The sequence below is a fragment of the Musca domestica genome, unplaced genomic scaffold (genome assembly GCF_030504385.1).
Source record: "Musca domestica strain aabys unplaced genomic scaffold, Musca_domestica.polishedcontigs.V.1.1 43, whole genome shotgun sequence".
NCBI lineage: Eukaryota > Metazoa > Arthropoda > Insecta > Diptera > Muscidae > Musca > Musca domestica.
In genome coordinates, this window is record NW_026712332.1 from 5,981,947 (window position 1) to 6,008,235 (window position 26,289).

Here is a 26,289-nt window from a genome sequence, read left to right on the forward strand (position 1 = left end):
AATTTGGACGTATGGCATACAGCTCTGGGGAACAGCTAGTGCCTCTAACGTAAGTAAACTACAAAGAAGACAGTCGAATATTCTTCGATCTATTAAAGATGCACCATGGTACATAAGGAACGCAAACATCCACAAGGACCTAAATATACTTACTGTTGAAGAAGAAATAAAGAAGCTTTGCCGCAAGTACTTAAACAAACTATCCGAGCACCCAAATAACTTGGCCCGCCAACTCCTACTATTCGGAGACGTGACACTCTTTCTATCATATAATTTATTTTTTTGTCTGACGCTCTCATTATTTTCAGCTCTTGTCCGGCCAATTGAACGTCGCCCACTGTTATACTTCTACAGGTAGTAGTATGCTAAATTGGAAGCTGCTTCTGTGAAAAAATCGAAAAGACTATTACTGTAGTCCGCGGGAAGATTAGTGAAGAAATCGATAAGACTATTACTGTAGTCCGCGGGATGATTAGATATAACTGTATCTAAACAAAGCAACATTATATCCGTAAGACTATTTCTGTAGTCCGTCACTTAGATATATCTGTATCTAAACTAATCTTAACTACCTACTCAATCAATTCACGAATATAACTGTATCCACAAGCCCACAAAATAACACAAATCTATATCATAAAAAAACAATAATTAATAATTAAAGCATGAAAAAATATGGGGTGATTGTATTGACAACCTCCCTATAAAAATATTAGTACATAAGATAGATTCAATATATGAAAGATTCAATAAATTAAACAATACAAAAAATAAAAGAAAAGTTCCTTTCCCATTTCTTTCTCTGAACTCTCCAGTATTTCCGTCAAAATTTTTCAATGTAATATCGAATGAAGACGTATCGGGACTATACATAACTGTGAACATATATGGACCAAATTTGGTACACTAAGTTCTAGACTAGTTTTCAGTGAATAGTTTTAACACTTACATTTAATCGGAAAAATTTAAAAATTATATATAAACTATTTTTTAAGATTGAAATAAAGGATACTCATGAAAAAAATTAAGAATTGTAACATTTTTAAAATATCTATAAACGTCGAGTAAAATAGAAACGAATAAGAAGTAAAAAAGCTGTAAGTTCGGCCGGGCCGAACTTTGAATACCCTTCACCATTTGGAACGAATTTGGCAATTCTCAAATACAATAAAATCCGTTAAAAATTCTGTTAAAATCTTAAAAATACCGAATATATACGACGACATGAACCTGCGTAGGTAACATTTTTCATAAGCCATTACAATATTCAAATGCGAAACTTACAAAAATCGTCAATGTCGATAAAATCAAAATACCGACTATCGGGAGGTACCGTTATATGGGAGCTATACGAAGACATGGACCTGCACAGACAATTTTCTGTTTTAGGCTGTAGTATCCACTACGAACTTCAAATACCAAATTTGAAACAATTCTGCTGAAAAAATGTCCATAAAATCATTAAAATACCGAATATCGGGATGTACCGTTATATGGGGGCTATACAAAGACGTGGACCTGCACAGAAAATTTTCTGTCTTAGGCTGTAGTATCCATTGTGAACTTCAAATACCGAATTTGAAACAAATCCGGTAAATAAATTCGCTAAAATCATCAAAATACCGAATATCGGGAGGAACCGTTATATGGGGGCTATACGAAGACGTGGACCTGCACAGAACATTTTCTGTCTTAGGCTGTAATATCCATTACAAACTTCAAATACCAAATTTGAAACAATTTTGGTGAAAAAATGTCCATAAAATCATTAAAATACCGAATATCGGGATGTACCGTTATATGGGGGCTATACAAAGAGGTGGACCTGCACAGAAAATTTTCTGTCTTAGGCTGTAGTATCCATTACGAACTTCAAATACCAAATATGAAATTATTCCAGTGAATAATGTCGCTAAAATCATCAAAATACCGAATATCGGGACCGCTATATGGGGGCTATACCAAAACTTGAACCTACATGGCCCATTTTCAGTACCAAAAGTCCTGCAGACATAACATACATTTGAGCAAAATTTTATCAATTTACTTCAATTCGTTCGGAAGCTAGAATGTTTTCCACAGACGGACGGACATCGCTAAATCGACATGGAATTGTATGCTGATCAAGAATATATATACTTTGTGGGATTTTAAATGTGTATTTCGAGGTGTTACAAACGGAATGACAAACTTAATATACCCTCCAAAATAAAATGAATTTGATAAAAGTTATAATACGTGCCACTCTTACAAAGAATGGCCTTTCCAAAAGCACGTCATTATAAATAAAAACAATCTTACAATAAATACAGTAAACACCTCTTATACGTAAACAATTTTTAAAACTACAAACAAATAAATTGCATCAATTTTAAAATGTATAACGAGGGAATTTATAGTAATATTATATAAAAGACGCTGTTGAATTTAAATTAAGGGTTAACAACCAATATATAAATGACAATGAGATACCAATATCGTTTGACGTTGTATCCTTATTTCCAAGTATTCCTGTAAACTTGGCAATAAACACAATAAAAGAAAAGTGGAACATCATTCAGGAATACACGAATATGCACAAAAGACTCCAGATATTTTGTATATAATAAGAAAATATTTGAACAATTAAAAGGTATGTCAATGGGATCACCTATTTCCCCTATAATCGCTGATATTGTCATGGAAGAGTTACTTAATACAACCATGAAAACTTTACCCATAAAACCAAGAATATTAACGAAATATGTCGACAACATATTTTGCAATGTGCAGAAGGACCTGGTTGACAACACCATGATGGCCCTGAAAATGTACAACAAGAACATATAATTCACAATGGAATGTGAATTGGACCACCGACTACCATACTTTGACGCCATTGTACTAAGACAAGGCAATTTTCTATTTGTAGACTTGTATCAAAAACCAACGTTCTCAGGAAGGTTAATAAATTACCATTTCAAACACCCACGGAGAATCCATATAAATACAGCCATTAACTTTGTTCACAGAGTACTAAATACCAGCGACGATAAATTTCATTCTAATAATATTAATAAAATCAAAAATATCTTAAAGATGAACGATTTCCCTGACAATACGATCAACGAACTTATAAGACACGTGAGATACAAAAGACTGGACAATAGGGAACAAAAACCTGGGAAAATTTACAAACGCTCCACTTATATACCTGGGTTTTTAGAACGTTTGCTTGCTTCATATAATTAATGTCCATGTAGAAAATAGAATGAACTATAAATCGCACACAGAACACTGTGCGCAAAATTATAAAAACACGATAGAAAGACACAAAAAGGTTTAGTCTGAAAATCTGTGTAAGGTGATGTGGAAATAAAACTGTTTTGAGAATATAATAAATGTAATTACTTGTATTTGTTAATTGTTTATAAAATATTAAAATGTATTTTATTTGTTTTTAAGTTCAATCCCTGATGATGATGATGAGTGAAAGTTGTTAGGAGCTCCTCAAAGTATACTATAAAATGTATTTGAGCCTTTAATGTCGGTGTAGATTTGGATATATCCGACACATAGTTTTTCAAAGATTTGGGTTTCAATTCCGCAGTGTTGGTCTGATGTTCTTCATATTTAAAATATATACACCTAAGTCTGTTTTTACACGGTCTTTTTGTACACGGTTTTGATATAACACGGTTTGAAAATTGAAAATTTTTCATTTTTTTACACGATTTTATTCCATTTAGCACGAGTTGAAATTTTATGTACTTAATTTTTTTTGTCAAATTTAATTTTTGCGAAGTATGTACATATCACAAAAAAGTATTTATGAAAGAAAAAAAGTCTGAAACCATCGATAGTATCGATAGTTTGCGAACACTAGCTTAAAGATTTAAGTGAATTCCCCTTTAGCGCGTACAAACAATTTTTACTGGTCAAAGCAAATGTGAATAGCACTAATTTAGGGGAATTCCCTTTATGTGCATACAATAAAATTTACTGGTCAGAGCAATTGAAACGTGTTAATATTTTGTGAACTGTCAATGCAATAAGACGTGTTTGGTAAAGAAAAAAATAAAAAAAATTAAAAATTCTTGTTTTTCGCTAATTTTAATAGGTTTTAGAGATTAGGAACAAATCGCCCATTTTTGTATAAGATCAACGTCTTTTTTTACACGGTTTTTTTTACACGGCTTCTTCTGGAACCAATCTACCGTGTAAAAACAGACTTAGGTGTAGTTCTTAGCTAGCTGATGGTCTGCAAATATTTTGACAAGAACTGGTTGTTCCTGGCTGTTTGGTTAATGCCTTTGCTATTACAATTTCTCTGCACAAATAATTGTCTACAGTTGTCAAAAAAGACAAAAAGTGACAAAATAACAGAAAATGTCTAGTTTTACACTAATATCATATTGACTTGACTATCATATTGTCGTTGTTACTTAATTTATTAACCAAATTCTTTCAGATTCATCTTATCTGAACTATTATCTATAAGTTGTTAATATAGGAAAATATTTGGAAGTCATTGTTGGATTTTTGTCCAGTGAGGCAACAATGTGCGATGGTGGTTGTTACATCAGTAAAAGTAGAAGACGACTCCTGATAGTGAAATTTCTTGAGTCTACTCGGGATTCTATACCCACGGAAAGCATTTGTCTCGAGAGATTATTCCTCTTATCATGATTTCTCTAATTCATTTTGTGTGAAGTTTTTCAATTTCTTTGCAAACTCCCTCAAGTATTGCAAGTGATTATTTTCTCGAGAAAAACAATTTTGAGAGTATTCATAATACCTTCTTCCTCGAATTATATTTTTCTTACATGCTCGTAATTCATGATTTTGCTTTAAATGTCTTTGATTGACAGTACTACTATAGTTTTGCATGGTTTCTAATACTGCTTATTATATACAAAATAATGTCTGTGAATTTGGACTTACCTCAGCTGGAGATAGCCGGTCTTTTGCATAGTAAGGATCTTTTTCCAACTCGTCTGGTGATAATGTCAAATGCATTTTCTTGTCTTCAAAATCCATGTCCTGTTCCTTTCTTTTATTGGCCTTTCTCATCATTTCTTTTGCTGTGCGTAGACCACGTTCCCATGCGCTTTCAACTACAACGGGACTATCTCCAGTTATGGTTCGAGCTTCATGCGCAGGTGTATACACACTGCCAACATGAGAAATGGCACTTCTGTGGTGTAAGGATGGACGTTCTGTCCGATAATCATGGTAATCAGCTGGATGCATATTGAAACTTGCTGGCCTACTTCCAGCAGTTCCACCCTGGAGCAATGGCACAGGCCTGACCAGATCGAACATTGTGTAATTGCCCTTATCCGTTACACCAGGATGAAGGAAACGACAACTCATACCCCAAGTACATTGTCCTCTAGTGTAAAATCGGCATACTGGTTTCGGCTCAGTTTCTTCCGGGCGCTTTTCATCTTCATCTGATACTTCGCCTTCTTCAAGCTCTTCGTTATCAGCAGTCTTTGTTTTAGGTGTCAAAGTAGTTTCATCGTTGTTCTTTTCTTCTGTTTTATTATCATCTTTACTAACGTCGTTGCATTCTCCTTCTTCAGCTTCAAAGTCAAGAGCATCGTCATCATGAGTTTTAACCAAATCTTCCAATGATTCACCAACCAGACCACTTTTTCCATTCAAATTTTTTTCATCGCTTCCATTAGAAGCTATATTTTTTTCAAGATCCTATCAAGTAGAAAACAATTAAAGTGTGAAGAAGAAAGCAGCATTGAGAATCTTAACACATAACTCGATTGAAAATAAGCATACGTAGTGGTAAAGTTTTTACAAAGGCTATTTTTAAGATAGATTTTTGTGTGAAATTGTTCTAGAATGTCATTTCGAACGAAAAAATTTAAAATTCTTAATGGGAAAACTAAGAAAATTCCAAAAAAAAAAAAAACACGAAAATTTGCATGTTATGTAAATTAGAAACTTGGCAAATTTCTATAACTTGATAAATCTCGGATTATTATGAAATTCATTATAAAATGCGGTTTGCGTAAATATCGTATGAAGAACTTAACTAGACAAACATTAGATGATTCTGTGCTGGATCTATGACACCTGACATATTGCTTTATACTTTTACAAACTGACTATTAAATAGGATGCTATCCATGACAATAATTTATTACTGAAGCCTATAGATTTAGTTTATATAATAAAAGCTAGTGACTTACACGATTAAACGCTTTACTAAAATCTGTATATATTGTATCAGTTTGCATACCATTGCAACTATAGGGGTAATTTGGATAAGATTTTGTGATGGTCAACAATCCCACCCGAAGACCATGTTGGTAAGGACATAAAATGGACTTAATTGAAATTATATCAGTTATTAATTATACCCTCCACCATGAAAAGGTGGGCATATTAACTTTTTCATTCCGTTTGTAGCATAATTTGTTTGTATATATATTCATGATCAGCAAAATCTCAGCATATCTAAAACGATGTAACGATTTCAGTCCGTTGTTGTTGTTGTAGCAGCTCATACATCCGTGTTCGTTCGGTTTCCATTTTCTGACTCAGTTCTGCCTCTAAGTCTAGTCTCAAAAAGGATGCAACCTGTATGGGTTGTGTCCATAACGAGACTGGAGTTAGGTGAGTAGGCTTGGCTGGGCAGCGAAATAGGTGCTGCGTATCATGTGGGCCTGTGCCACATGCTGGGCAGATGTTCTGCATATCGCCGTTAATCCGTGCCCAGTAGGATTTAGGCGGCTGCACCATCCGGATCGTAATTGAGCCAAGACTACTCGGGTTTATCGGGGCAGCTCTCGTTCTTCAGCTGCGATGGGAGGGGGATGGTCTCCTAGCACAGTATTCACTCAATATCCTTCAATGGCTTCTGAGACCGCATTAGAGTGAATACTATTCAGTCCCGCTTAATAGGCCTGTTGATCTAGAGGCTCTCTCTTATACCTCTGTACCTCTCTCTCTCTCTTGATCATGAAGGTCTTTCCTAACGTGCCTTGGCGGAGGTTGCCTATCCACAAGATGGTGATTTGGATGGCTTTGTCTATAACACCCAAGCAGGTAATGCGTTGACAGCATTTTGTTATGCTGTCGCACCGGTAAGACCTTCGCCTCCTCATGTAGGTGATCGACAGGTGTCATGAGAAGGCACCCTGTTGCGGTTCTAAGGGCGGCATTCTGGCAGAACTGCACATTTTTCCACTGCGCAGCACTGATGTTGGCGGACCACACCGGAGCCGCATAGTTTACCACAGACCGGCCTATCGCGTTGTAAGAGGTCAACAAGGTTTCCTTATCAGCTCCCCAAGTACTGCCGGTCAGAGACTTGAGGACCTTGTTCCTACTTCTAATCTTGTCGCAGATAGCTGTGGTATGTGCGGACGACTTAAAAAGGCTATCGAATGTAACCCCTAATACCTTGGGGTAGTTGGTGGTCGGAATTATTGCACCATCGACCTGCACATTCAAGGATAGCCCCATCTCCGCAGTCCATGTGGTGAAAAGTGTGGCCGTCGACTTAGTGGCGGATATCTTCATATTCCTCGCAGTAAAAAAGGCGGTAAGATCAACAAGGTAAGCGTTTAACCGATCGCAAATGTCATCAATAATAGGTCCGGACGCCACGAGCGTACAATCATATGCGTACGTTATAATCTCTATGCCGTCTGGAGGGTGTGGAATGTCAGAAAGGTAGAGGTTAAACAGTACCGGAGATATCACCCCACCTTGGGAACCTCCCTGTTTAACTCTACGGATGCTCGACTTCTTGTTTCTGAATTCCACGTACGACTGGCGTCCACACATGTAGTTTTTTGCTGGCATCCTTGCCTGGCTTCAGTAGCGGGACCACCCTGCCCATTTTCCAGGCATCGGGAACTACTAGGGTGGCTAACGACAGATTGAAAAGCTTTGTAAGATACTCAACTCCTGGTTCATTCAGTTGCTTCAACATCACCATTGAGATTCCGTCAGGACCAAGCGCTTTGGATGACTTTGCGCTTCTGATGACCTGTGCAACATCTGCCAACGTAAATTGTGGTGGTACCTCCTCGGCTGGAAGGGATCGTACACGGCGTAGGATCCTTCTCTTCGCCCTGTCACTCTCGGGGTGCTATACAAACTGAAGGTTAAAATAACACGCGAATCCTCTTCGGATCTGTCAAGTCTACGCCGTTGAATGAGACAGATGTCCGATCGTCCTGTTTCCCAGGGTTCGAGAGCGACTTAACCGTTGCCCACAATTTACTCTTTCCTGTACCGATGTTGGAATGCTTCAGATGTTCTAACCACTTTTGCCGCTTATGCTCACCTACTAACCTGTTTACCTCCAGAGTAAGTTCCCTGACTCTGGGGTTATTAGGGTTAGTACGGCGAAGCTCATCTCGCTCGTTTGCTAATCCCGCTGCCTCTGCTGGGAAATTCTTCTTATTCTTATTTCAGGTATTCGACCAGCAGGTATATAGCGAGCGGCTGCAGCTTTGATGATGTCTCGGAAACACCTATCCGCTACCTGAACACCAGATGGGTTGGGCAGTTCTCTGAAGCGGCGATTGGTATACTCTCTGAATTCTTGCCAATTAGCTTTCCCGTGGTTAAGGAAAGTGCGGCGTTCAGAGTCAATGAAGTCGGGTGGTCTATTGATGGCGATAATAATGAGGAGGTGGTCTGAGCCTAGAGAAATGACTGATTGCCAAGTTTCGTCATTCGTCAGACCTGGGGACACGATGGATATGTCCGGAGAACTGTGGCAGTCTCCCCTTATTCTGGTGGGCGCGTCCTCATTCACTGTGCAAAACGTGGAGCTATCAATTTGCTCAGCCAGCGCCATGCCTCTCTGGTCATTACCTAGGACGGAATTCCATAATTCATGATGGTCATTGAAATCTCCTAGCATCAGACAGTTATTGTCTACCGAAAGTGAACTGATATTGGGTATATAACGCGGGCCAAATTTGACCATACTCCCATACATTATATGCAGGGGTCACTAGAGTCAAGCTCAGGTCAGATAGGTCTGTACTGGACAGAGTGGTGCAATAGGAACGCTAATCCTCCACCTCCACCTCTGGAGCGATCCTTCCTCAGTACGTTGTATCCATCACAACTTTGAAGCCTGCAGGTGGTACTCAGCTTCGTTTCCTGGATCGCTGCGACCTTGATGTTCTTCCGACTCATAAAGCTTACAATTTCGTTGATCTTACCATCACAATTAAATTGGAGAAATGATGCATTATCCGGAACCTGAACAGCAATGTGTGGCGTCAACTGCTGCGTAGATTGCTGTTGAGGAGATTGCGAGGGAGTCTCATATTGCGACGACGATCCGTCTGTCGGTCTGTTGAAATCACGATACAGCCCATATTTTTCCATGAATTTGTCTAAAAATTGGTATTTGTAGTTTTTAATGGATTCTCGCTCCGGTGGAAGAACATTGGATGTCTAGGTCCTACAGCGCACATAGAACGGTAAATATATTGAAAAATGTGACCAAGAAATAGTTGAAATCAGCGAATACCTTCATTTGAGGGGGACTATATTACAATGTAGACCGACGTGATACATATTTTGTACAAATGATTACTCATGTAACCCCTAGGTTAGGTTTAAGGAGACTTTTTGGTCCATTGTGTTCATCCTAATTAAGAAAATAGGTGAATAGAATAGAAGAAATGGAAATTAATAGCGAGGCGTTTGGCCAGCCCAAAAAGGCGAGTACGTCAGAGCGTATGACTAGGCAAAGACATTAACGGGTAAATAATATAAACCAGCAAGTCAAATACCAAGAATATTATAAAGATTTGGCCACATCAAAGTTGGAAGAAATACAAAATAACATTGATTCCCCATGTTATTTTGTATTTCTGTTTAATTAAAGTTTTTGTGAAAACTGTCCCATTATTTTTGTTGGATTCACTTAGTCTTCGACCTGCTAACACAGGTGAATATAACATTTAACAAAATAACATACTGTAGCTTATCAGAACCGTACAGTTCAATTTACGCCCACCTGCGCCTACCTGCATTCTTCTACCGTGTCCATAAGCCTACGTCTAATACCGAAGTGAGTTGGACAGTGGCGCAGTAAGTGAGCTACCTTTTCAGTTTCCTCTACGTCTTGACAAAGTCCACGGTATTCAGCGATATTAATCAATTTCCAGAGAGCATTGCATCACTTTACACCATAGTAATGTTTATGTATCACTCGGAAGAAGTGGCACAGGGATGGCTTCACCGAGTTCTCGATCTCTTGACTCGGATCCACGTCTTCTGATTCATTACCTGACATGTTACAATGGACTGGAACCCAACAAAGCTTAATGGGTTCCAACACTCTCTAGATTTAATGATACATAAATTTAGGGTTTTCAGTGCCGCTTGACTATCGACATATGTAATCACCGGTCCATCCAGTTAAGTGTTTCTGTTTACCAACATATATATCTTTTTATAGCAAAGATATCTCTCTGGAATACGCCGAAATGGTAAGAGAACTTTGTTATAACAGCACTAGTGGCTATGTATGTCAATAGACAGGCAGCCCTCAAAACCCCAGCTTTCTGGGGTACCAGTAACATGGGAATGAAATGGCTGATGAATTGACGAACTACCGATCGGTGAGACCGTCGAACAAGCTATAAGGTATTATGTCTGCCGTTTCACAAGTTCCCTAATCAAAGAAAATTGTCGAAGATGGCACTTGGGAACCGGTTGTAAGGTATCTGAGGACATCAAGCCGATAATCTCGAGAAGAAGAACCTACTCCCATCTATCAATTAGCAGGGCTGATCTAAAAATCGCGGTAAGCCTATTGACTTGACATTGCGGTATCAGATATCTGCCCTCAAGATGGGATAACGGTAGTCCTGACTTCTGTAGACTATGTGAGGACGAAGAAGAGGTACGAGGTCAATTAAACATCTACTATGTTCGATCTGGATATTCTTCCACTGTGTAGCACTAATATTCGCCAGCAGCACTAGGGCTGCATGGCTCACAACATCGCGTTATAAGAAAATATTCCTTGTCTGCGCGTGGTTGTAATTAAATCTTACACATATGTGTACAACAAAAGGGCCCGACGTCGTGATCGCACAATATCCGCATACTTTACGATATCTATGCCGTCTGGAGGGCGAGGAATTCCGGAGAGGTAGAGGTTGAACAATTCCGGAGATATCACCCCACGTGGTTTGGACTTCTTGTTCCAGACATTTATAGTTGTCGTGCGGGTCCAAGGATTTGGTTGACTTAGCGTTTCGGATGACACTTTCAATCACCCATTGTAAACAGTGGTGGTAACTTCTCGGCGAGAAAATATCTAATACGACGTAGTACTTCGCTGATTTCCCTCTACGCCCAAGGTTTAATTAACCCTTTCCCACAGTTTACTCATGGTGTATCAGTGGGGTTAGCACAACAGGGTTCATCACGCTGATACGTAAGTTATGCTGCGAAATTTGGTCTTATTTCGGTCTTATTGCGATCGGCTGCAGCTTTGAAGATGTTTCAGAAAAAACCTTTCCGCTACCAGAACATCGGAAAGCTTTGGCAGGGATGTTTATAGCACTCTCTGAATTCTGGCCAGTAAGCCTTCTTATGGTTAAGGAAACTGAGACGTTCAGAAGTTATAAAATCAGGAGATCTGCTTATGGAGAGAAATTTAGGTTGCCAAGTCACGTCAATTGTCAGACTAGTTGACACTTTGGACTGTGGCACAAATGTGATCGATATTGCTGGCCAGGATTACCTTCATTCTTGCGGGGGGAAGCTGCACATCGGTACGGTTCGATTCCATCTAACGTGGCTGCAGTAGGAGGAAGCAAGCAGCAGCTACTTAGTATTTTGCAGATTAATCCGCATCACTGCAAAGCGGCTACAGCTAAACTTCCCCGATCCCTCATTAAGTCTGAAGTTGACATAGCCCTGGTCTAGGAGCCTCATATCTACAAAATTAAGGCGACTGGTCTGAGGAGCGAACGGTAGATACGGTTAGAATGTGCATCGCCGCAAAAAGAACTTGAACTTAATCTTCCTTAATAATTTCAGCGGAGGAGACGCCACGGCGGTTAGATTGGAGACTCAATCTGTGAGGGTTCTCGTCTTCATCTCCTTGTACCTGCCATACGAGTAGCCCGACCCACCGGGCCAAGTAATAGAGAAGCTGTTCACGGAGCTTAGAAGCTAAGGCAATATCATCGTTGGATGCAATCTCATCGCTGGGTCAGTAAGGCAGTAACTAAAGTGGATGAATCGCTCATACTGAACTGGAAAGTATCCTCCGCATGTTCATTTTCGAACCGGAAGATCATATTCCAAGTATTGGGAGAGGACATTCATCAAAAAGCCCCATAAGAATCCAAGGAAGGCTCGTTGGAACAAATTTACCGTGTACGTTACATTGAGGCTGAGATCCACAGGTGGACTCTGTCTCTTTTCAAATCCCTGCAAAGACTTATAGATTTAGAGATTAGAAATTCACAACCTATAACATCGTTTAGCACCTCACAACACGCCTACACGAAAGGCAAGTCTTTTGAAACAGCGCAACACGAAGTTGTTTCATGTTGGCAGCATTACTTGACATAGAGGGGGTCTTTAATAATGTCACACCTGACACTATCCATAATTCTCACACTAAACTTGGATATAATATTACTCCTCATTGAATGGGTTGATGTTATGCTCAGCTGTAGAATCATTAACTCAAGCATTGGGGAGTGCTCCGTCAGGAAATCAGTGACAAGAGGTACTCCTCAAGAGGGGTACATCCCACTTTTATGGCTTTTGGTGATAAATAATTATTAATAAATCTGGAACATAACGGAACCAAAATCGTGGCTAACACTGACGATGTGGTTCTAATTGCTGGAAATTCCTGCAAACTATTCCAGACTTAATACTCTACTCCTGCAAAAACTCCATAGGAAAGAGCTGGGGACTATGCTTGTTGTTGTAGCAGCTCATACATATGTGTTCGTTCGGTTTCCATTTTCTGACTCCATTCAATCTGGTTCTGCCTCTAAGTCCAGTCTCAAAAAGGATGCAACCTGTATGGGTTGTGTCCATAACGAGAATGGAGTTAGGTGAGTAGGCTTGGCTGGACAGCGAAATAGGTGCAGTGTGTCATGTGCCACAAGCTGGGTAGATGTTCTGCATATCGCTGTTAATCCGGGCCCAGTAGGAATTTAGGCGGCTGCACCATTCGAATCGCAATTGAGCCAAATCTACTAGGGTTTGTCGGCGCAGCTCTCGTTCTTCAGCTGCGACTGGAGGGGGATGGTCTCCTAGCACTGTATTCACTCAATATCCTTCAATGGCTTCTGAGAGCGCATTAGAGTGAATACTATTCAGTCCCGCTTAATAGGCCTGTTGATCTAAAGGCTCTCTCTTATACCTGCACCCCTCTCTCTAGATCATGATGGTCTTTTCCAACGTGCCTGGGCGGAGGTTGCCTATCCACAAGATGGTGGTTCGGATGGCTTTGTCTATAACACCCAAGCAGGTATTGCATTGACAGCATTTTGTTATGCTGTCGCACCGGTAAGACCTTCGCCTCCTCATGTAGGTGATCGACAGGTGTCATGAGTAGGCACCCTGTTGCGGTTCTAAGGGCGGCATTCTGGCAGGACTGAATATTTTTCCACTGGGTAGCATTGACGTTGGCGGACCACACCGGAGCCGCAAAGTTTACCACAGACCGGCCTATCGCGTTGTAAGAGTACTGCCGGCAAGATACTTGAGGACATTGTTCCTACTTCTAATCTTATCGCCGATAGCTGTGGTATGCGTGGATGACTTAAAAAGGCTATCGAATGTGACCCCTAATACCTTGGGGTAGTTGGTGGTCGGAATTATAGCACCATCGACCTGTACAGTCAAGGATAGCCCCATCTCCGCAGTCCATGTGGTGAAAAGTGTGACCGTCGACTTAGTGTTGGATATCTTCATATTCCTCGCAGTGAAAAAGGCGGCAAGATCAACAAGGTAAGCATTTATCCGATCGCAAATGTCATCAATAATGGGTCCGGACGCCACGAGCGTACAATCATCTGCGTACGTTATAATCTCTATGCCGTCTGGAGGGCGTGGAGTGTCAGAAAGGTAGAGGTTAAACAGTTCCGGAGATATCACCCCACTTTGGGGAACTCCCTGTTAAACTCTACGGATGCTCGACTTTTTGTTTCTGAATTCCACGTACGACTGACGTCCACACATGTAGTTTACTATCCAACGTTTCAAACTTGCCCGGAGGGCGGTGCGCTCAGTGTCTTCGAACAGTGTGACATGATTGACTGTATCAAAGGCTTTTGATGGATCAAGTGCCACCATAACTGTTCTATCGCACGGCCCGTTCTTGTTGTTGTTGTAGCAGTTTTACATGTTCTGTTGTTTTTCTGACTAATCCGGTTCTTCTTCAATGTCCAGGTTTAGGAATTCTGCTACCTCTATGGGCTGTAGACATAGATCCTCTGGACGGAGTTGGGTAGGTTTGGCTGGGCAATTAAATAAGTGCAGCGTGTTGTGCGGGCCTGTATCGCACGCTGGGCAGGCGTTCCGCACATCCTCATCAATTCGTGCCCAATACGAATTGAGACGGACCCAAGCAGGTACTGCAACGAAAGCATATGATTATGCTGACGTAAGGGAAGAACCTTCGTCTCCTCATGTAAATGGTCCACCGGAGTGATGAGGAGGCACCCTGTTGCAGTTCTCAGGTCGGCATTCTGGCAGGTCGGAATACTTTTCCACTGCGTTGCACTTGTATTCGCCGACCACACTGGAGCCGCATAGCTAACCACAGACCGACCTATAATTATAAGAGGTCAACAAGGTTTCCTTATCCGCACCCCATGTGCTGCCGGCTAGCGCTTTGAGGACCTTGTTCCTACTTTTCATTTTATCGCAAATAGCTGTGGCTTGCGCGGAAGAGTTGAACATGCTATCGAATGTGACCCCAATGATTTTGGGGTAGTTGGTGGTCGGAATTATATGCCCCTCGACCTGCACATTCAGCTGTGTTCTCATCTCCGCAGTCCATGTGGTAAATAGTGTGGCCGTCGATTTAGTGGCGGATATTCTCATATTCCTCGCGTGGAAGAAGGCGGCAAGCACCGCGAGATAGTTATTCACCCTGACACATATGTCATCAACTACAGGACCCGACGCCATGATCGTACAATCATCCGCATAAGTTACGATCTCGATGCCGTCTGGAGGGCGCGGAATTCCGGAAAGGTAGAGGTTAAACAGTTCCGGAGATATCACCCCACCTTGGGGGACTCCCTGTTTCACTCTACGAGGCTTGGACTTCTTATTCCGGAATTCCACGTACGACTGGCGTCCACACATATAGTTGACTATCCAACGTTTCAAACTTGGCCGGAGGATAGTGTTCTCAACATCCTCGAACAGCGTGGCATGGTTCACTGTATCAAAGGCCTTTGATAGGTCGCGAGCCACCACTACTGTTCTGTGACACGGCCTGTTCTAGTTGAGTCCTCGACTGATATGTGTGGATATGGCGTGCAATGCTGTTGTAGTGCTATGTAGTGGACGAAAACCGTGTTGATGGTTAGCAACTGAATAGCTTCCTCTGATACTGGGGAGGAGTAAGGCCTCGAGAGCCTTTGCTACTGGCGACAAAAGCGAAATTGGCCTGTATGATTCGCCTTTGCTGGCATCCTTGCCAGGCTTCAGTAGCGGGACCACCCTGCCCATTTTCCAGGCTTCGGGAACTATGTGGGTGGCTAACGACAAGTTAAGGACTTTGGTTAAATACTCAACTCCCGGCGTATCCAGTTGCTTCAACATTACCATTGATATTCCGTCCGGGCCCAACGCTTTAGATGACTTAGCGTTTCGGATGACATTCGCAACATCACCCATCGTAAACTGTGGAGGTACATCCTCGGCGGGAAGAGCTCTTATACGACGTAGTACTCTTCGCCTCGCCCTATCACTCTCGGGGTGCTCGACAAATTGGCGGTTAAAACAGCCAGCGCACCTCTTCGGATCAGTCACAGTTACGTCGTTAAATGTGACTGCTGTCCTATCATCCTTTTTTCCAGGGTTCGAGGGAGACTTTACCGTTACCCACAGTTTACTCAAATCGGTTCCAATGTTGCAATACTTCAGATGGTCTAGTGCGGCGTTCAGAGGTTATGAAATCGGGCGATCTGCTGATGAAGACGATTATCGGGAGATGGTCTGAGCCAAGAGAAATGACGGGTTGCCAAGTCACGTCATTTATTAGACCGGGTGACACGATGGTTAAACCTGCGAACTGTGACACTCTCCTCTTATTCGGGTGGGGGCATCCTCGTTTACCGTGCAAAATGTGGAGCAGTCAATCTGCTCTGCCAGCGCTGATCCCCGCTGGTCATTACCTAGGACGGAATGCCACAACTCAGAGTGGGCATTGAAGTCCCCTAGTACCAGGCGGTTATTGCCTTGCAAAAGTGGGCTTATATTAGGCAAGTAACGCGGTTCACAGCTATTAACCGGCGGAACATACACATTAAGCACCTCTACATCGGCAGTACCACACTTGACGGCTACCCCCATACACTTCATGTACGGGTCAATAGAGACTAGCTCATGCGAGATAGGTCTGTATTGAACAGAATGGTGTAACAGGAACGCTAATCCCCCACCTCCACTTCTGGCGCGATCTTTCCTCAATACGTTGTAACCATTGCAAGGTTGTAAGCTACAATTTTCATTGAGCTTGGTTTCCTGCACCGCTGCGATCTTAATATTCCTCCGATTCATAAAATCCACTATCTCATCAATTTTACCTCGGAGTCCGTTGCAATTGAACTGCAAGAATGATGCATTGTCCGGAATTGGAACAGCAACATGTGGCGTTAACGCCGCACTTTCCTTAACCATGGGAAAGCTCACTGGCCAGAGTTCAGAGAATTCACAAACCGCCGCTTCAGAGAACTGCCCAACCCTTCTGATGTTCGGGTAGCAGAAAGGATTTTCCGAAACATCATCAGAGCTGCAGCCGCTCGCTATATACCTGCTGGTCGAATACCCGAGATAAGACCAAACTTCCCAGCAGAGGCAGCGGGATTAGCAAACGAGCGTGATGATCTCCGTCGTACCAACCCTACTGATCCTAGAATCAGTAAATTTAACCGACAATTTGTCGAGCACCCCGAGAGTGATAGGGCGAAGCGAAGAGTACTACGTCGTATCAGATCTCTTCCCGCCGAGGAGGAACCACCACAGTTTACGATGGGTGATGTTGCAAATGTCATCCGTAACGCTAAGTCATCCAAAGCGTTGGGCCCGGACGGAATCTCAATGGTAATGTTGAAGCAGCTGGATACGCCGGGAGTCGAGTACTTAACAAAAGTTCTCAATTTGTCGCTAGCCACCCACATAGTGCCCGAAACCTGGAAAATGGGCCGGGTGGTCCCGCTACTGAAGCCAGGCAAGGATGCCAGTAAAGGCGAATCGTACAGGCCGATTTCGCTTTTGTCGCCAGTAGCAAAGACTCTTGAGGCTTTACTCCTCCCCAGCATTAGAGGAAGCTATGCAGTTGCCAACCACCAGCATGGATTCCGTCCACAACATAGTACCACAACAGCATTACACGCCATTTCCACACATATTAGTAGAGGACTAAACCAGAACAGGCCGTGTGACAGAACAGTGTTGGTAGCCCTTGACCTATCAAAGGCATTTGATACGGTCAATCATGCCACACTGTTTGAGGACGTACAGAGAACTACCCTCCGGCCAAGTTTGAAACGTTGGATAATCAACTATATGTGTGGACGCCAGTCGTACGTGGAATTCCGGAACAAGAAGTCCAAAGCCCGTAGAGTGAAACAGGGAGTTCCCCAAGGTGGGGTGATATCTCCGGAACTGTTTAACCTCTACCTTTCCGGAATTCCTCGCCCTCCAGACGGCATTGAGATCGTAACGTATGCGGATGATTGTACGATCATGGCGTCGGGTCCAGTGGTCGATGACATATGCGAAAGGTTGAACCCCTATCTCGCGGAGCTTGCCGCATACTTCCACGCGAGGAATATGAAAATATCCGCCACGAAATCAACGGCCACACTCTTTACCACATGGTCTGCGGAGATGAGAACACAGCTGAATGTTCAGGTCGAGGGGAATTTAATACCGACCACGAACTACCCCAAGATTCTTGGGGTAACGTTCGACAGCATGTTCAAGTCGTCCGCGCAAGCCACAGCTATCTGCGACAAGATGAAAAGTAGGAACAAGGTCCTCAAGGCGCTAGCCGGCAGCTCTTGGGGTGCGGACAAAGAAACCTTGTTGACCTCTTATAACGCGATAGGTCGGTCTGTGGTCAACTATGCGGCTCCAGTGTGGTCTGCGAATACTAGTGCTACGCAGTGGAAGAATATCCAGACCTGCCAGAACGCTGCCCTGAGAACTGCGACAGGGTGCCTCCTCATGACACCAGTGGACCATCTACATGAGGAGGCGAAAGTCCTTCCCTTACGTCAGCATAATCATATGCTTTCGTTGCAGTACCTGCTTGGGTGTTACCGTGAGAGCCATCCCAACCATCACATGGTGGATAACTCTCCCCCACCCAGGCGTGTCAGGAAGGACATACATGATCTAGAGAGGGAGGTCCAGCGCTACAAGAGAGAGCCTCTAGATCAAGAAGCCTATCAGGCAGGTCTGAGTGGCATTCACACCGATGCAGTCGCGGATGCTATTAGCAGTTATAAAGTGAATGCCGTCCTCGGAGTCCACCCCCCATCCATTGCAGCCGAAGAACGTCAGCTGCCTAGACAAACCAGGGTAGTTTTGGCGCAATTACGTTCAGGATGGTGTAGTCGCCTCAATTCGTATTGGGCACGAATTGATGAAGATGTGCGTGACGCCTGCCCGGCGTGTGATACAGGCCCGCACAATACGCTACACCTTTTTAATTGCTCAGCCAAACCTACCCAACTCACTCCAGAGGATCTCTGGCTACAGCCCGTTAAAGTAGCCGAATTTCTAAACCTGGAGCTGGAACCAGATTAGCAGAACACAAACACACACATGTACTACTGCTACAACAACAACAACAACAACCGGGTTAAACCGGAACAATTCCTAAAATGCACCCATCCTCTGCATCCATTACATCGCACCGAGACTGATCTATGGTGAATGGTGTTTTGGCAAACCGTACAAAGCCATAGTTCGGGGTTTTGCTCAAGCCCGGCACGGACCAAAAGAATCCGGAGCAAGCATTCCGGGATGTGCTGCTCCCAATACAGAAAAATAAACAAACACGAACATGTATACACTGGGTTGGCAGCTGCTGGCCGAAACTGGAGTGTTGTTGTTTCGGGTCAATCCGGTGTCGTAGAACCCGCTGCCGTGGGATTGGCCTGTTCTTCTTGAGACCTTGCTGACATGAGTGGAAATGGCGTGTAAAGCTGTTGTTGTGCTGTGCAATTTTCGGAATTCGTTTTGATGATCAGCTACTGGGAAACACTCTCTTATGCAGGGGAGGAGTAAAGCCTCATGCGTCTTTGCTACTGGTGACCAAAGTGATATCGGCCTGTATGAATCACTTTTGCTGGCATCCTTGCCTGGCTTCAGTAGCGGACCACCCTACCCATTTTCCAGGCATCGGGAACTACCAGGGTGGCTAACGACAGATTGGGGGGCTTTGTAAGGTACTCAACTCCTGGTTCATTAATTTGCTTTAACATCACCATAGAGATTCCGTCAGGACCAAGCGCTTTGGATGACTTTGCGCTTTTAATGGCATGTGCAACATCTTCCAACGTAAATTGTGGTGGTGCCTCCTCGGCTGGAAGGGATCGTACACGGCGTAGGATTCTCCTCTTAGCCCTGTCATGGGGACACGATGGATATGTCCGGTGAACTGTGGCAGCCTCCCCTTATTCTAGTGGGCGCGTCCTTATTTACTGTGCAAAACATGGAGCTATACATTTGCTCAGCCTCCGCCATGCCTCTCTGGTCACTACCTATGTCGGAATGCCATAATTCATAATGGGCATTGCAATCCCCTAGCACCTACCAGAAGTGAACTGATAAGGTAATTGCTAAGTTCGAACGGAACAACCCTCACTTACCGAGCTGTTCTCTAAACCAGAATCTTCTACCTCTCCTACAATCTGCTATCAGCAGTAGGGTAAACCAACCTGTGGTTCAACCCTCTGCTGAGGGCCCTGCGGAGGTCAGCAATTCCGCCGCCACTAACAAGACCACCACGGTCGTTGTTCACGAGGTGACGGCTAATGCTGACACTGCTGGGTCGAATCCACCTGCCAAAAAGCGCGGGAAAAATAAGGCCAAGAAACCGGAGCCCACTATAGCCGAAGCCCCTGCAGTTCCACCGGAGGCCGATACCTCTTCATGCCCAGCGTTGAAAAGGGGTCGGTCTACGGAAGAACCACACCCTGAGGCCAAGAAGGCATCCAAGGGCCCGTCTTCTCTGCCTTTGCCCACAACTTCCACTCCGTCCGCTAGCAAGCCGGTCGCGACTAAACCTCTCCCACCAGCCCCTTCAAGCTCTAAACCTGATAAGGTTCACAAGGGAGAGGTCAAATCACAAACGGCAGGCCAAACAGGACGGAAGAGCAAATACTCGCAAACCATCTACCCGGATAATCTTCGGGTAGCAATCATCGACAAGGCTGAACCGGAAGGTAAAATCAGCGACAGTCGATGGTTGCTATTCGAAGATCGTCTGAGGGAGCTTGTCTTCACGGGAGAGGGTGACCCACGAAGTATGCAGTTCGGCAGTGCAACCCTTTACAAAGGCGTGAAAGTAATGTGCTGCGAGAACCAGGAATCTAAGGATTACCTGGTCACCGCAGTATCTGGCTTTCGCGATCTCTGGCAGGGATGTGATCTGGCGGCTGTATCCTTAAAGGACATCCCCTGCCGTAAGGTATTGACACAGCTTGGGTGCCACCACCATCCGTGGATCCGGCACGCATCCTGACAATACTGGGCAAGCAGAACCCCAACCTCAAAACGGACAACTGGCGTCTTGTCAGTTCAAACACTGAGGGAGGGGCCTTGTCATCAAGGTATCTATGGATACGGATGGCCAGGAATACCTTCAAGCTCGTGGGGGAAAACTGCATTTCGGCGCTGGATGGATCCGTTTCCGTCTAACGCCGTTGCATTAGGTGGAAGAAAACAGCAGCTACTTAGCATCATGCAGATTAATCTGCATCACTGCAAAGCAGCTGCTGCAGAACTCCTCCTATCCCTCTCGAAAGCTGAAGTAGACATAGCTCTGGTTCAGGAACCCTATATATACAATAATAGGGTAACTGGACTAGGGAGTGGGCAGTACGTCTCTTACGCGGTCTCCAATGGTGATAAGGTAAGGACGTGTATTGTTGCAAAAAAGAGTTTAAACCTTATCTTCCTTAGCAACATCAGTGGAGGAGACGTTACGGTAGCGAGATTGGAGTCTAAATCCGGGAGGGTTCACATTTTCATATCTCTATATCTACCGTACGAGCGACCTGACCCACCTGGACATGAGGTAGAGGAGCTGCTCGAAGATCTGGCTGACAAAGGGCATCTAATCATAGGTTGTGATGCCAACGCACACCACTTCCAATGGGGTAGCAACGATACCAACGTCTCAAAATTTGTAATAGGGGCAATGATGCAACATTCCAAATCAAAGACAGGGCAGAGGTCATTGACCTCACCCTAACTAACAAGGATGAATCCCTAATACAAGACTGGAAAGTCTCTCCTGAGTGCTCGTTTTCAGATCACCGGAAGATAGTTTTCAAAGTCTTAGTAGATGGTATTCCTCAAAAACCACATAGGAATCCAAGAAAGGCACATTGGGACAAATTTACGGAGCTGGCTACACCCAGGCTTCACTGTTTCGACAACATGGTCTTAACCTCAACCCTCGATATAGACAACTCCGTAAATGCGATAACGAGTGCTTTGATTGGTTGCTATGAAAAAGTCTGTTCGCTAACCTACCCAGGGAAGAAATGTCAACCAGTTTGGTGGTCAAAGCATTTAGTCAACTTAAGGAGGGACAATAGACGACTTTATAATAGGGCCAACAAGACCAAACTACGTACTGACTGGGATGCCTATAAGGCATCCTTTAACAAGTACAACAGTGAGACCAAGAAGGCCAAGCGCACATCTTGGGTATATTTCACGGAGTCGATTGAAAGTGTCAACGATGCCTCCAGATTTCGTAAAGTCCTTTCGGAGGATCCTAAATCCATAGGAAGTATAAAACGGACTGACGGCACATGGACTGACTCTGGACTAGAGACTCTTAACCTGCTAGCCAACACACACTTCCCAGGCTGTATCGACGCTGCAAGCAATCGGCAAACCGATCAAGTGCATCGTGATCATACGGCTAGTGAACAAAACTTGGCTAACAGAATAATAAGCATACCCAAAATCAAATGGGCAATAGATACATTCAAGCCTTTTAAATCTCCAGGACCAGATGGTATTATTCCCGCTATGATACAGCGTGTCTCAGCGTCATTATCCCCAATACTGGGGGAGATTTTCAAAGCTTGTCTGTGTCTATCCTACATTCCTGAAGCTTGGAGAGAAGTCACAGTTACTTATATCCCCAAAGCGGGGAAACCGAGTCACTCACTTCCCAAGGACTATAGACCAATAAGTCTCTCATCCTTTCTATTGAAAACTTTGGAAAGGCTGATAGACATAGAGATCAGATCTCTAGTACCCAAGCAATGCTCAACATGCCTATATGAAAGGTAAGTCTGTTGAAACAGCGCAACACGATGTCGTAGGGTATATAGAGAAGAACATGAATGGTTCCTTATTCACCTTGGCTGCGTTCCTCGATATTGAGGGAGCATTTAACAACGTCATGCTAGAACCCATTCATAATTCCTTATCAAAACTTAAAGTACCCCAACTCCTCATAGACTGGATTGATACCATGCTTAGCAGCAGAATTATCAACTCGAGCATTGGGGAAATATCCGCCAGGAAATCGGTCACGAGGGGCACTCCGCAAGGGGGTGTCCTATCACCATTACTCTGGCTTTTGGTCATCAATAATATAATTATGGATCTAGAGGTAACAGGAACAAAAGTATTCGCATACGCTGATGACGTCGTCCTATTAATCGCCGGGAAATTCCTGCAAACAATCTCGGATCTAATGCAAGGAGCTCTAGTCACCTTATCACGGTGGGCGCGTCGCAATGGACTAGGCGTGAACCCATCAAAGACAGAGCTCGTCCTTTTCACTAAAAGACGTAAATACCCTACATTTACACCACCGAAACTAGATGGAGTCAGTTTAAACCTTTCGCTAGAAGCCAAATACCTTGGCACTATCCTTGACCACCGACTAAGTTGGAAGAGGAACACCGAGGAACGAGCTAAGAGAGGCTTAAGTGCACTCTATTCCTGCAAGAATTCTATAGGCAAGAGCTGGGGCCTCAAACCGCACATCATCAAATGGATGTATGAGTCAATCGTTCGCCCCATTCTTACCTATGGATCTCTAGTATGGTGACATTCTTTGAAGAAGTTAACTTATCTACGACATATTAACAAAGTTCAACGGGCCGCATCCTTATTAATAACGGATGCCTTCAGGAGCACGCCTCAAGCAGCACCGGATACTCTACTGGGTCTAGGCCCACTGAATTTATATGTGGAGGAACAGGCATCCAGGAGTGCTCTTCGACTCAGAGAACTAGGTGAATGGCGCAGTCAACCCTTTAGACATTCTGCGATTCTAAGGCGTGTAAGGAATGTGGGAGAGACAGACTTTGCAAGTGACTATATTTCACCACGACTAAGCTTCTACCCACCTGACATACACATACCTGACAGAGACGCCTGGGCTCAAAACAACCCACCTTTCCGCGGCATAGCTGTCTATACCGACGGTTCAAAGATGGAGTGTGGAACGGGAGCTGGTGTCTTCTGTGATACTCTTAAAATTCGTGAATCCTACAAGCTTGGAAACAACTGTAGCGTTTTCAGGCGGAAATCATTGCAGTCAAAAAGGCCATTGACCTGCTGGCCACGAGGAACATTGAAGTCAGTAGTCCGGTGACTATATATGTCGATAGTCAAGCGGCACTGAAGGCCTTGAGTTCCTTCACAATCAAGTCTAGGGCTGTTTTGAAGTGCAGGGAAGCCTTGGAAAACACTGGGTTGTCCATCAAGCTTTGTTGGGTTCCTGGACATTTTAACGTCCCAGGTAACGAGACTGCAGACGAACTGGCCAGATTAGGATCCGAATCAACTACAATTCAAGTAGACAACTCGGTTAAACCACCACTGTGCCATTTCCTGCAGGTTATTCACAAACACTACTCTGAGAAGATCCAACAAAAATGGCTGGATGAAATTGGTTGTACCATCCCCAAACGAATCTGGCCCACGCTCTCGGAGAAGAGAACAAGGTCGCTGATGTCATTGTCAAAACCTGATTTAAAACTCGTGGTGGGCATCATCACAGGTCACTGTAAGGTGAGGGCTATGACATCGAAATGGGACAGCGACGGCATTGACTACTGTAGGATCTGTCAAGATGAAGAAGAAATCGAGACAATCGAACACTTACTCTGCCACTGCCCAGTACTCATTAATGTGAGGTATAGGCTAGTGGGAGAACTAGTGTCACACGACTTGTCGTCTTTTTCTAACACTGACCCAGTAGTAATACTTCAACTAGCCAGAAGACTCAAGTGGCTAAAGACGACACGGCAAACTCCTCAGCCGTAGATTCTCACTCTACTACACTATCCCTTATCTTCATCTTTTTTATCAATCACTTTTTCTTCTATCTCTCAAAACTCTTTTCTAGGATGAACACAATGGACCTATAGGTCTCCGAGTGGAGCGGTTGCCATATGGCAATCGCGCGTCCCTTAACCTAACCTAACCTAACCTAGGCATATAACGTGGGGCACAGCTATTTAACGGCGGAATGTACACGTTGAGCTCCTCTACCTCGGCGGTTCCACACTTGACCGCTACCCCCATACATTCCATGTACGGGTCACTAGAGTCAAGCTCAGGCGTGATAGGTCTGTACTAGACAGATTGGTGCAATAGGAACGCTAATCATCCACCTCCACCCCTGGAGCGATCCTTCCTCAGTACGTTGTATCCATCACAACTTTGAAGCCTGCAGGTGGTACTCAACTTCATTTCCTGGATCACTGCGACCTTGATGTTCTTCCGACTCATGAAGTTTACGATTTCGTTAATCTTACCTCGTAGACCGTTACAATTGAACTGGAGAAATGACGCATTATCCGGAACTTGAACACCAATGTGTGGCGTCAACTGCTGCATAAATTGCTGTTGAGGAGATTGCGGTGGAGTCTCATATTGCGACGATGATAAGGACGCCAAAGATGAAGACTCACTGGGGTCTACATTGACGCATCAGGAAGCAATGTAGTCCCTTGCGCTGTACTCCTGTATCCGATTTAAGTCGGAACAATTCCGAAAATGCACCTACTCCATGTATCCGTTGCATCTCACCGAGACCGATCTGTGGTGGATGCGATTACGACAAACGGTGCAGAACCATGGTCTGGGGTTGGTCTCGATGCCGGCTCGGACAAAGAGAAAATGGAGCAAACATTCCGGGTAATGTTGCTCCCACATCAGAAATATGGACGAGAGATTTGTACCTTCGAGTCAATCCGGTACATAGAACCGGCCGCCGTGGGATTGGGGACTATGGTGGATTAATTTGGTGGCAGTCTCTGGGCAGGCTTCCCTCAGTAAAAACATATACCAAGTCCAAAGAGTAGCATCTCTATTAATTACAGGTCCACTTAGAAGCACACCTCAGTGCCTTGTACACCCTCCACAACTCGAAACACTTAAGTCTATTTGTAGAGGGACAAGCAGCGAGATGTACACTAAGACTCAAGGAACTTGGCCAATGACGTAGTCAATTATTCGGAAATTCGTTCAAACTCAATAAAGACTGTAGTGTATTCCCGGCAGAAATCTTTGCTGTCAGTGAAGCCGTAGAATTGCTGATAAATCGAACAGTTGAACTGAACGGCCCTGTGACTATATATGTCAATAGTCAAGCGGCGCTAAAAATGCTAAATTCATCCACCATCAGATCTATGGTAGTTCTGAATTGGGCTTAATCACAGATCACTGTAATCTGTGAGGGCTATGACTTCTAACTGGGGGAGGCTGACGATACTGACTATCAATAATTCTCCAGCACGATAAACTCATCGTGGATACTCTTTATCTCTAAAACAACCTTTATTTCTGTCCATTTCTTTTCCTTTCACT

At 43.8% G+C, this 26,289-nt stretch overlaps 1 protein-coding gene across 6 annotated transcripts in view; it reads right to left on the reverse strand.

Annotated features, from left to right (window-relative positions):
* LOC101891137 (zinc finger CCCH domain-containing protein 18) overlaps window positions 1–26,289 on the reverse strand; it is a 70,836-nt gene that overhangs the window by 10,522 nt on the left and 34,025 nt on the right. For all 6 annotated transcript variants that reach the window (XM_059127260.1, XM_059127262.1, XM_059127258.1 and 3 more), the window contains one exon: window positions 4,924–5,694. In XM_059127260.1, the coding sequence (XP_058983243.1) occupies window positions 4,924–5,694 (771 nt within the window). The remainder of the gene's footprint in view (window positions 1–4,923; window positions 5,695–26,289) is intronic.